The following is a 12,964-nucleotide window of genomic DNA, read 5'->3' on the forward strand; positions in this document are numbered from 1 at the left end:
ACCACTGAAGTATTTCAGAAATGGTGTAAAATGGCGAGCTTGCTACTGCAGGGGGTTAGCTACACGGGTTGGAACAAAAGACTGTTCTAAATCCGCCAACTTCCACTTTGGGCAGCTGTTCCATAGGGACGTCGGGTCAGCTGTTCCACTGGGCTTTCGGGTCAGCAGTCCCACAGGGTCTTCGGGTCAGCTGTTCCACTGGGCCTTCGGGTCAGCTGTTCCACAGGGCCTTCGGGTCAGCTGTTCCACTGGGCATTCGGGTCAGTTGTTCCACTGGGTAATCGGGTCAGCAGTTCCACTGGGCCTTCGGCTCAGCAGTTCGACAGGGCCTTCGGGTCAGCTGTTCCACTGGGCCTTAGACCATAACACTAGACTAATACCCGAACCCGTCGTGTTTCCGAGCATCATAGTTCATTCTGACTAAACTTTTTCTAAACATATTAATTTAAATAACACTGTGAACCGAAATATTGGGGGGTGGAAAATTCCTTTTGGGGATGAAAGCTCTTGGTGAGTATATACAGAACCCAGAAGGACAGATCCGCCGTGAGTCGAACATTTGAGATATGGCGTGATGAATATTTAGCTGGAGACCCTATAAGACCTCATATATTAGCGTTATATCTTTGTCCGCTGTTGTTTTAGCTTATTTTTGAGATCACACTTCTTCAGCCAAATCAAATGAGGATTATTTTCGTAGAGCATTTTGACCTTCTATCTCGCTTCCTTCAATGTCCTTTTCGTCCTTTATTTTAAGAGCCGCTATAAAAGTACCACAAGATGACGTTTTTCAGCTTCGAAATGTTCTGCAAAAATGTCGCTCAGAAAATTTTAGGTGCGGCTCTCATTGACAACTAATCGATTTTGTCGCGTTTTCATAGTAATTTTTTACATTAACCCCTGTTTGCTCAGAAAAAACTGTGTTTTGTGTTTTTGTATGTTCTGTAACGAATATACAAAAAACAAAATGTAGTCTTTTTCTGAACAAAAACAGGGTAAATGCACAAAATGACCACGAAAACGCGACAAAATCGATTTGTGGTCAATGAGAGCCGTACCTAAAATTTTCTGGCCGACATTTTTGCAGAACATTTCGAAGCTGAAAATCGTCATCTTGTGGTACTTTTATAGCGGCTTTTATAATAAAGGACGAAAACGACATTGAAGGATGCGAGATAGAAGGTCAAAATGCTCTACGAAAATAATCCTCATTTGATTTGGCTGAAGAAATGTGATCTCAAAAATAAGCTAAAACAACAGCGGACAAAGATATAACGCTAATATCTGAGGGCTTATAGGGTCTCCAGCAAAATATTCATCACGCCATATCTCAAAAGTTCGACTCACGGCGGATCTGTCCTTCTGGGTTCTGTATATACTCACCAAGAGCTTTCATCCCCAAAAGGAATTTTCCACCCCCCAGACTTTGAACTCCATTTTGTTGCACAGTGTAATAATTTAATTTGGGAAATTTTTATTTATATCCAAATCAATTAGAACTTTATTTGTAGTTTTATTACGATTAGTTCGTTTAAATTTAGTTAAATTGAATTGTCAAAACTATATTTCGAGTTTATGGAGAACTTTTCAATTACGTTGAAACCTACAAAACATTTCGGTAAATTTGTTTTTTTTTTTTTGGAAAAATTCCAAGAATTGAAATTAGTTTGTGGCAGAAAGTTAATTACAACGGACACTTTTGTGATTTGGTTGGTTGGTTGAAATAACTGTACAATAACATTACAAAGTTGACAATTGTTGGGCGTTCATACAAACATATATTTATGCTTACAGTTCCACAGGGCCTTCGGGTCAGCTGTTCCGTAGTTGGAAACCATTAGCGCATCATAGACTAATACCCGAACCCGTCGTGTTTCCGAGCATCAACAGCCGAACGCCGAACCCATCGTGTTACAACATCAACAGCCGAACGCCAAATCCATCGTCTTCCCGATCATCTGCAGCTGAACATTGAATTCATTGAATTCATTCTTATCGCATCTAAACGCAAGTAGATTGTAAATTAGTACTTAATCAATAAAGCCCCGATTTAGCCCCAGGAGAATACTAGTCTGTTCATTTCGTAATGTTAAGTGGGCCCTTATGGAGACCCTGGACGCGAATGAACTTACCCCAGCCGACGAGAAAACCACGTTACAGGAGGTAAATATTGAACATCTTTTTCTGGATACAAACATCCTGAAAACAGATATTTTGAAAAACTGAACACGATATCGCTATACTGTTAGTACTGTGCTCATTAATTTATTACGGGAGCTCAGGATAAGAAATATGACTTTCTTTTTGACATGCTATTTTCTTCATGAATATCTTTCGTTTTCATGTATTTTGGTACACCCTATATTTCACATATACTACCGTTATCGTTTTGGCTGTCAATGACCCCCTTTTAAATGACACATTTCGAACATGGCCAACAAATTTTCGTACAATATTATCATTTGCATAGTCTTGAATATAAATTTATTTTTTGAATGGGCGGTTTCCGAGCTGATGCTGCATGGATGATAAGCGAGGTCCACTTATTTGATGTCAATTTATTACTTTTATATTTTTGAAATAGGTTATCTTTATTCCACCCCTTCCCGAAATAAATGGCGATAACATTGTGCTTACAATATTGTACATGTCAAAATATTGACAAGCTGTTTAGACACACAATACACAGACACAATCGAATTTACCCGCATGCATACGTATTTAATAGTATTTTAATATATTCCTGATATGGGATCTATGGAAAATACCAATAGTGTCACAACATTATTTACTCCTTTAAGAAGAAAACACTTTGAAATTTTGAATACCACAAAGTTGAGGGTGTGGTGGCAAAACTAATTTGAATATTTTCATAGTTCATTGTGACTAAACTTTTACTAAACAAATTAATTTAAATAATAATTTAATTTGGAAATTTTTGTATTTATATCCAAATCAATTAGAACTTTATTTGTAGTTTTATAACAAAAGCTGATTTGTACAAAACGATTAGTTCGTTTAAATTTAGTTAAATTGAATTGTCAAAACTATATTTCGAGTTTATGGAGAACTTTTTAATTACGTTGAAACCTATAAAACATTTCGGTAAATTTGTTTTTTTGGAAAATTTCCAAGAATTGGAATTCGTTTGTGGCAGGAAGTTAATTACAACGGACACTTTTGTGATTTGGTTGGTTGGTTGGTTGAAATAACTGTACAATGGCGTTACAAAGTTGACAATTGTTGGGCGTTCATACAAACATACATTTATGCTAACAGTGTTTCACAAAAGTCTTCGTGCACCTGGTAATTTATACATATAAAAGAGCTGCGTTAGAAGTGTGTAACTGACAGATAGATTAACGCCCAGATGCAATCGCTGAAGGAAGAACCGTTTTTAGGAATTTCGTGCGAAGAGGGTATTAAAAGTACCAACAGGTACTAAATATTGTACAATTCTGTTTAGCGAAATGGTAAAATAAGAACCTTTAAATTATTCTTGTAGGTTGAATTATAAAATTTTCATCGAAAGACCTACAGAATTCTCCGCTTCCCATACTAGATGGAGCTGTGTTGAAGAAAAAATATTAATAAAGCAACGCTTCTACTGTCATCGTGAAGTTAGAGGGTATCATTAGAGGTCACTGCAAGAGCGGATAGCAGAGGCGTATTGACTTCTGAAGATTATGCGGCTATGTGCTAAGATCGATAAAGTATCTAATTGGTCGGTGCATTTTTGACAAAATATTTGGTTGATAAGTTGTATGGTAACACGGGGCGGCTTCGCCACTGGGCGCCTAGGCCAGCACCGATTTTCCCGAAAACTGCAAGTGCTAGAATCCCTTAAAGGAAAAATTGTGAGTTTAACAAAGATCTATCATCTCCCAAAAGTTGGCAGCTGTGTCATAGACACTATTGCGGATGTAAGCGGTATTGCTTTTTCAAGGTATGCGAAAAATATTCATTATTAAACAAGTAAAAAAGCGTTAAGTTCGGTAGGGCCGAACTTTTCATACCCTCCACCATAAAATATTCTGAACTAAAATGGAATAATTAGTTTTCATTCCTGTCCCCAACTTTAAGTGGGTACGTTAAAATGTCAGATAATGTACATAAAATGTTTCATTCGGTAGGCCCTTTTTTATGGTGCCTATATCTAACTATGTATGTTGACAATTTTTGGTGGGCTAGAAATTGGGAGGTACCGTTATATAGGGGTTATAATAAAACATGGACCTATGTTGACAGTTTTTGATGGGATCCTTTAATGTTAAATAACTCCTAATTTGGTTAAAAATTGTAGCTAGAATCCTCAAAATACCGAAAATCGGTACATAACGTGGGAACTTCAAATGTCATTAACAGCTAGTTCGGAGGTATGTGGGATATACGAAAATATGAACTTAAATGAACATGAAAGCCATACAATGATTGAACAAATATTCAGCGTTGTAAAAAACAAATTGCGTTTGAAAGAGAAAAAGTTGGATGATATCGAAGCCGCCCCACAGCCGATATGTCTGAGGAGCCTTTACCGAAGGCGAAACATGCATGTCACATACTGGTGGTTGTGTGGGTTCGTATCGTCGGCTTCCCTTTTTCTCTCGCATCATTAGGTCATTAAGCTCGTTTCTAACGAAAAATTAATTAAAAAATGAACAATTTTTGTTGGCTTTTAAATTTCAAATTACAGAAAGTTCATCCAAAAAATAAAGCGAAGGTACGGAAAATCGGGAGGTTTGTTTTGGGGCTATACCAAAACATGGACCTATGTTCGGTTAAACATTTTAAGTAAAATCCTGATAATACCGAAAATCGGGAAGTATCGTTATATTGGGGCTATGTTGAAAATTGGTGATGCAGATGTGTGGTGACCACTACAACCATCAAATGTCAAATTACAGTTAGTTCGGTTAAAAATATTAGCTAAAATTGCCAATTACTGAAAATTGGGAGGTACCGTTATATGGGAGCTATATCCGAACATGGACCTATGTTGACAATTTTGTATGGAGAGGTGTTGTGACCACTAAGAACTTCAAATGTCAAATTACTGCTAGTTCGGTTTAATATTGTAGTTAAAATCATCAAATTACTGAAAATCGGGAGGTACTTTTATATGGGAGCTTTATCAATACATCGACCTTTCTTGACAATTTTTGGTGGAGAGTTGTGGTGACCACTAAGAATTTCAACTGTCAAATGTTCAAATTACAGATAATTCGGTTAAAACTTGTAGGTAAAATTCTCAAAATACCGAAAATCCGTTATATGGGGATATCGAAATCCGTTATACCGAGGTACCGTTATATGGGGCTATACCAAAACATGTACCTATGTTCATAATTTTTTCGAATATAAGTTTTTTGGTCACTAAGAACCCTAAATATCAAATTATAGCTAATTCAGTCTAGAAATGCGACTTAAATCGTCAAAATACCTGAAATCTGGCGGTAACATTATATGGGGGCTATTCCAAAACATTGATCTATGTCCACTAGTTTTGTTATATAAGTTTATTGACACTTAAGAACCCTAAATGTCAATTTATAGCTAAATCGGTCTGAAAATTTAGCTAAAAACGTCAAAATACCGTAAATCGCGGGTACCGTTTTATGGGGGCTATACCGAAACGTGGACCTATGTCCACAACTTTTGTTATATAAGTTTACTGAACTTAGTAACCCTAAATGTCACATTATAGATAAATCGGGCTGAAAATGAAGCTAAAAACGTCAAAATACCGTACATCGGGGGGTACCGTTATATGGGGGCTATACCAAAACGTGGACCTATGTCCACAACTTTTGTTATATAAGTTTAGTGCCGCTTAAGAGCCCTAAATGTCAAATTAGAGCTAAATCGGTCTGAAAATGTAGCTAAAAACGTCAAAATACCGTAAATCGGGGGGTACCGTTATATGGGGGCTATACCAAAACGTGGACCTATGTCCACAACATCTTTTTATATAAGTTTATTGACACTTAAGAACCCTAAATGTCAAATTATAGCTAAATCGGTCTGAAAATGTAGCTAAAAACGGCAAAATACCGTAAATCGGGGGTATCGTTATATGGGGGCTATACCAAAACGTGGACCTATGTCCACAACTTTTGTTATATAAGTTCATTGACACTTAAGAACCCTAAATGTCAAATTATAGCTAAATCGGTCTGAAAATGTAGCAAAAAACGTCAAAATACCGTAAATCGGGGGGGTACCGTTATATGGGGGCTATACCAAAACGTGGACCCTCCATACTATGGTGGAGAGTATAAAAAACTATTTTCAAAGTGGTTTGTGCGTGAGCTTATTTATACCCTCCACCATAGTATAGAGGGTATATTAAGCTTGTTTTTCTGTTTGTAACACATCGAACTAATTATTTGCGACCATATAAAGTATATATATTCTTGATCAGGCTAAAACCCTAAGACGATCTAGCCATGTCTGTCTGTCCTTCCGTTTGTTGAAATCACTCTAGCGTCCCCTAAAATTTTGAATCCAATTGTCTTTACACCCTCAGCATTTATTCTAACGAGTGTATATACATATACACTTTCATACGGCGAAATGTGCCTCTTCGAAATAATGGTTCCGTCCATCCGTCTGTCTGGCTGGCTGGTGCGCATGATAACTCTCGGATGGATTAACCGATTCCGTCTAAAATTTGGCTTTCGTAATATTTTGTCCAAACTTAGTTCAAGTTCGAAGATGGGTTATATCGGCCCACTCCTTCCGGTAGTACCTCCCCCACAAAAGTTCGAAAATGTTCGGAGTAACCGAATTGGTCCATACTTTGAACATCGTGAAATTTCTACCAGACATAGATAAGCTTCCAATATGAACTCTATCGGTCTACTCCTTCGAGTACCTCCCACACAAAATTTCGGATAAATTCAGTTTAAGACTTGCTCTCGAATCCCTTTGATTTTTGTCGCAGCCACTTGTATTCGCTGCCCCCATTACGACGATACCAGTTTTTTAAGGGGCAAGTATATACTTCGTGAGAAAATAGCCAGAAAGCTGTAAACAATCCCTAGGGTGCCATGTGTAGGATCTGGAGCGCACGATCACTCTCAAAAGGGTTAGTCGATTCAGTCCGAAGTTTGGCGTTCGTAATATTTTGTCCAAAATTAGTTTAAGTTTGTAAATGAGCTATATATGTCCACTCCTTCAGGTACCTCCCCCACAAAAGTTCAAAAATGTTCGGAAAAATTGTGCGCACGATAACTCATCAAGGGAGTAACCGGTTTGGTCCATACTTTTCACATCGTAAAATTTCTACCAGACTTAGATGAGGTTTTAATATGGACACGATCGTTTTCTACCAGAGAGAGATGAGCTGTCTATCGGTCCACTCCTTCGGGTACCTCCCACACAAAATTTCGGATAAGTTTAGTTCAAGACCTGCTGTCGAATAGCTTTGATTTTTGTTGTAACAACTTATACTAGCTACCGCCATTACGACGATACCAGTTGTTTCAGGGGCTAGTCCATACTTCCTGAGAAAATGGCCGAAAGTTGTAAAAAAACCCTATGTGGCTGGAGCTCACGGTAACTCTCAAGCTTAGTTTATGTTCGAAGATGAGGCATATCTGTTCACTCCATCAGGTACCTCTTCCACATAAGTTCAAAAAATTTCGGAATAATAATGCACACGATAATAATTGAGTAACGGATTTGGTCCATGGTCCAAACTTTGCATCTTCTAATATTTTGTCCAAATGTATTTTAACTTCAAAAATGGTCCATATCGATCTTATCCTTAGGGTACCTCCCCCAATAAGTTCAGCATTTTTGTTTAAGTGCAGTATAATGTCTGTTCCAAGATCTTTTGGAAATTTAAACCGATGCTACTCATTGTGGTCCTGTTTACAGCGATATTATATTTTCAGTGGGCAAGTTCTGACATAGTGGTACAAAAGTTCTTAGTTATACGGTAACCAACTGAAACGACTAGTGGGCGCGAGCTTCAATCCTAATCCGCATTTTTGTCGGCAAGTTCAAATGTCCAAAAAGGGCAACAAAATTCTGAAAATACATAATTTTAGGGGAAAAGGATTTTGAGTTTTAGCCTGTATTTGATCTGTCCGTATATGAAAGTTTCAACTCACATAGGCTGAGGGTATACGAGTACCTCTGTCTGCAAAGTCGACTGATACTTTTTTACTTGTTTTTTTTTTTTGACCAAGAATTTTCTCAACTAAAAATTGTCACGATAGTTCCACGTTTTGGGATAGCCCCCATATAAAGGTATCTCCCGATTTAAGGTATTTTGAGGACTTTAGCTACATTTCCCGCCCAAATTGGCTCCTGCAGTAAAAATGGTGGAGATATGTCCACGTTTTGGTATAGGCTCCATATTACTTCTCCACTAAATATTGCCAAGATAGGTCCACGTCTTGGTATAGCCCCCATATAACGATACCTCCCGATTAAGGGTATTTTGGGGATTTTAGCTTAACTTTTTTTACCGAACTAGCTGTAATTTGACATTTGAAGTTCTCAGTGGTTCTGAAACTTCACCACCAAAAATCGTTAAGATAGGTCCATTTTTTGGTATAGCTCCCATATAACCGTACCCCCCGATTTTCGGTATTTTGGGGGATTTTAGCTAAATTTTTTACCGAACTAGCTGTAATTTGACATTTGGGGTTCTCAGTGGTTCTGAAACTTCACCACCGAATATCGTTAAGATAGGTCCATGTTTTGGTAAAGCTCCCATATAACGGTACCCCCGATTTTCGGTATTTTGAGGATTTTTTCTACAACTTTCAACCGGACTAGCTGTAATTTGATACATGAGGTTTTCAGCGGTCGCGAAACTTTACCACCAAACATCGTTAACTTAGATCCATGTTTTGGTATAGCCCCCATATAACGGTACCCTGCGGTATTTTTAGTATTTTACCTAAAAATTGTGACCAAAAATTTGACATTTGAGGATTTCATGGTCCCAAACTTCATTCACCAAAAATCTTACCCCCCCCTAAAAAGGTACCTACCAACAGATTGAAGAAACTTTTTGATACATTTTTTGACCTCATTTAGGCATTTGGGGTATCTGTTTAGTTCAGAATATTTATGGTGGAGGGTATAAACAATTCGGCCAGGTCAAAGTTAATGTTTTTGACTTGTTTAATACCAAAATATAATGGACGTTATTTTAGTGATTAATAGGCAACATTTCATTCATTTCCGCTACAGGAAATCGCTTTTGAGAAAAAAGGTCAAAAAGTCATAACACTAATGTACAACCTTTGATCACACAACCTTGCAACAAATCAACCTAATCAAATACACATTCTTGGTACACTTACCATAACATTATCTGACTGATTACCGCATCAACTATCCTTATAATTTACCGCTACGATAATGCACTGGTCTATGACCACCGAACAGGATTCGCTTAAAGGCCTGTCGAAATTCCGGACTAAATATTGTATAGATGACGGGATTCAGTGTTGAATTGAAATAACCCAGCCAAAGGAATAATGAAGCTATGCCATCGTTAATTTCACAGGCTTCACACAGCGGCAGCAGCAGAGCCATCACAAAGAATGGCAGCCAACAGACGACAAAAGCTCCCGTTATGATGGCAAGCGTCTTTGCTGCTTTACGTTCACGTTTCGCTTCAAGAGTTTCTTTCCGTTTGGTGACCTTATGCATGGGATTTGCTATACTGGACAATTGCTGGGGGTTTTTGGGTCGTGGTATCGGTGTTACCTGTTGACTGGAAGCTGAGACGGAAGCCGGTGTTGTGTGCGAGGTATGAGCCACGGGCGCCGATGGTGTGGCTGCGTTTGGTGTTTGCGGTGATAAGGCTGATATGGAGGTGATGGTTGTGGCATTGGAGGTACTGGTGCCGGCACCACCTCCACCACCCACCATCGTTTTGTTGGGCTCTCGGACTGTTGTGGCTGTCGCTGTCCCTGTTGATTGGATGGCAGCATCAACTATTGTTTGACTTGAAGCTGGAATGTCGCTTTGTGTTTGTTGTTGCACTTGTTCCAATTGTTGCTGCAATTGTGGATCTGCCAGCACTTCGGTGGCATGAACCTGGCTGTTGTTATGATGGCTATTGTTATGAGCCGCCACATTTGAGGACATGCCATTGGCCGCAACTGTCGCTGTACCACCTACCGTTGCTGTAGGAGATGAAAGTGTAGTCTTAAGTGGTTCTAGCGGATTTTCCACCACTGTCACCGGTTGTGTCAGACATTTGGATGATGACGTTGATAATTGTTGTTGGGTTTTTGTTGAGGCATTGCGTTGTTGATTAGCTAAAGCTACCAGGTGGGATACAGTGGAAATTTGTTGTGTTGATGATGTTGAGGCAATCTGCAAAGAAAGGAATGAAATTAATGATGATGATTTTATTAGATGGATGTTTTGTTTGGGACGATAATCAATAAAATATGAAAATGTCACAATTAATCCTTTTTATACCCTCTACCATAATATGGAGGGTATAATTAAATTTGTCATTCCGTTTGTAACACATCGATATATTCATCGGTGGCACTATAAAGTATAGAGATTCTTGATCAGGGTAAAATTCTAAGTCGTCCGTCCGTCCGTCTGTTGAAATCAAGCTGCAGCTCGCAATTTTTAAGACAGAGCTTTGTAATTTGGTATAGAAGTTTCTATTACTCCTAGGATGTTTGATTGGGCTATATCGGTCCACGTTTTGATATAGTCCCCATATAACGGTACCGCCCGATTTTCGGTATTTGGAATTTTTTGACCTCATTACCACACCGAAATGGATGCTATTTGGTACTTAGTCTGCGCTGGGTGTATAAAACTTTCCCCCGGAAATTTGTCGGTATAGGTCCACGTCTTCATGTAGCCCCCATAGAACTGTACCTCCCGATTTTCGGTATTTTGAAGGTTGTGGCCATAATAATGCACCCAAATGACAGACATTTGGTATCTAGTCTTCGTTTGGGCTACAAAACTTTTCATATGAAATATATCCGTATAGGTCCACGCCTTCATATATCCCCCATAGAAAGGTACCTCCCGATTTTCGATAGGTTGTGGCCACAATAATTCACCGAAATGGCTGAAAGTTGGTTTCTAGTCTTCATTTGGGGTATAAAACTTTCCATATGGAATCTGTCGATATAGGTTCAAGCCTTCATATAGCCCCCATAGAACGGTACCTCCCTATTTTCGGCATGTTTATGGTTGTGGCCTCAATATTCCTCCGAAATGGCTGAAATTTGGTATTTAGGCTTTGTTGGGGGTATAAAACTTTCCTCCAGAAATTTATCGGTACAGGTCTACGGCTTATTTTGAATGTTGTGGCCACAAAGATCCACCGAAATGACTGAAATTTGGTATTTTGTCTTCCTTTGTGATATAAAACTTTCCTCCAGAAATTTGTCGGTACAGGTCATATAGACCCCATAGAACGGTACCCCCCGATTGAAGGTTGTGGCCTCAATATTCCTCCGAAATGGATGAAATTTGGTATTTAGTCTTCGCTGGGGTATTCAACTTTCCCCTCTAAATTTGTCGGTATAGGTCCACGCCTTCATATAGCCTCCATAGAACGGTACCTCCCGATCCACCGAAATGACTGAAATTTGGTATTTTGTCTTCCTTTGTGATATAAAACTTTCCTCCAGAAATTTTTCGGTACAGGTCATATAGACCCCATAGAACGGTACCCCCCCGATTGAAGGTTTTGGCCTCAATATTCCTCCGAAATGGATGAAATTTGGTATTTAGTCTTCGCTGGGGTATTCAACTTTCCCCTCTAAATTTGTCGGTATAGGTCCACGCCTTCATATAGCCTCCATAGAACGGTACCTCCCGATTTTCGGTATTTTGAGGGTTGTGGCCATAATAACCCACCGAAATGGATGAAATTTGGTAATTAGTCTTCGTTGGGGATATTCAACTTTCCCCTCTAAATTTTTCGGTAAAGGTCCACTCCTTCATATAGACCCCATAAAACGGTGGTATAAAACTTTCCCCCAGAAATTTGTCGGCACAGAACCACGCCTTCACGGTACCTCACGATTTTCGTAATTTTGAAGTTTGTTACGTCAATATTCCACCGAAATAGTCTTCCATGGGGTTATAAAATATGCCAGAAGTGAATTGTCAGTATAAGTCTACGTCTTCCTATATCCGCCATGGAGGCGTGTCTCGTGATTTTCGATATTTTGAAGTTTTAGCCACATTTTCTTACCGAATTGTCGGAAATTTGGTATTTAGTCTTCTTTGAGTCTACAAACTTTCCGTCAGAAATTTGTCGGTATAGATCGACGCTTTGATATAGCCCCCAAAGGTTAGCCACATTGTTTTACCGAAAGTGCTGAAGTGAAAGTGCTGAAGTTTGGAATTTAGTCTTCTTCATAAACAAAAGTCTTCTTCAATAAAACGCGTGGTGGAGGGTATAACAAGACCCGCGCGGCCGAACTTAACGCCGTTCTTATTTTTTTAATTTGTGCTATGTTATAAATAGCTAATACTCGTGTCATAAAAGGTTGCGGGCCGATTCAAAAACCAAGAAAGTACAATGCCATCAATAGATAAGGTTATTTTGGGTAAAATCCATAGGTAATGTATCCAGCATTACACAAAGGTGTTGAACCAGCCCATAGATATTACGTTTGCGCACTTCTTTAAAATTGAGTTCTTTAATTTACATTTACTCTTTTAACCATTTTAATTTAATCTTTTTATATTAAATTAAAGAAAGCTGCCATCTTCTGCTCGAATTTAAAATGTTATTAAAAAGTTTCCTGCAGTTCTTGGTTGTTATTGTTGACTTTGGTTAAAATGCCCATAGATATTTTTGTGAAAATTTAATTTATTCTATTGTGTATATTTTTATTACATGATGACATTTAACAAACGCTGTCGCCACAGCGAAGCTGTTTCATAGGTCATCTCTGTTTTCTCTTCATTAGTGAAGTGCATTGTTGTATTCGGTTAATAA

The 12,964-nt window shown here is 38.5% G+C and overlaps 1 protein-coding gene across 5 annotated transcripts in view; it reads right to left on the bottom strand.

Annotated features, from left to right (window-relative positions):
• 5-HT1A (5-hydroxytryptamine (serotonin) receptor 1A) overlaps positions 1–12,964 on the bottom strand; it is an 891,027-nt gene that overhangs the window by 57,757 nt on the left and 820,306 nt on the right. For all 5 annotated transcript variants that reach the window (XM_073988641.1, XM_073988640.1, XM_073988644.1 and 2 more), the window contains one exon: positions 9,324–10,347. In XM_073988641.1, coding sequence (XP_073844742.1) covers positions 9,361–10,347 — 987 coding nt within the window. In that variant the 3' untranslated portion in view covers positions 9,324–9,360. The remainder of the gene's footprint in view (positions 1–9,323; positions 10,348–12,964) is intronic.

This window comes from Musca autumnalis, unplaced genomic scaffold (assembly GCF_047663935.1).
Source record: "Musca autumnalis isolate F117 unplaced genomic scaffold, ASM4766393v1 scaffold_5, whole genome shotgun sequence".
Taxonomy (NCBI): domain Eukaryota; kingdom Metazoa; phylum Arthropoda; class Insecta; order Diptera; family Muscidae; genus Musca; species Musca autumnalis.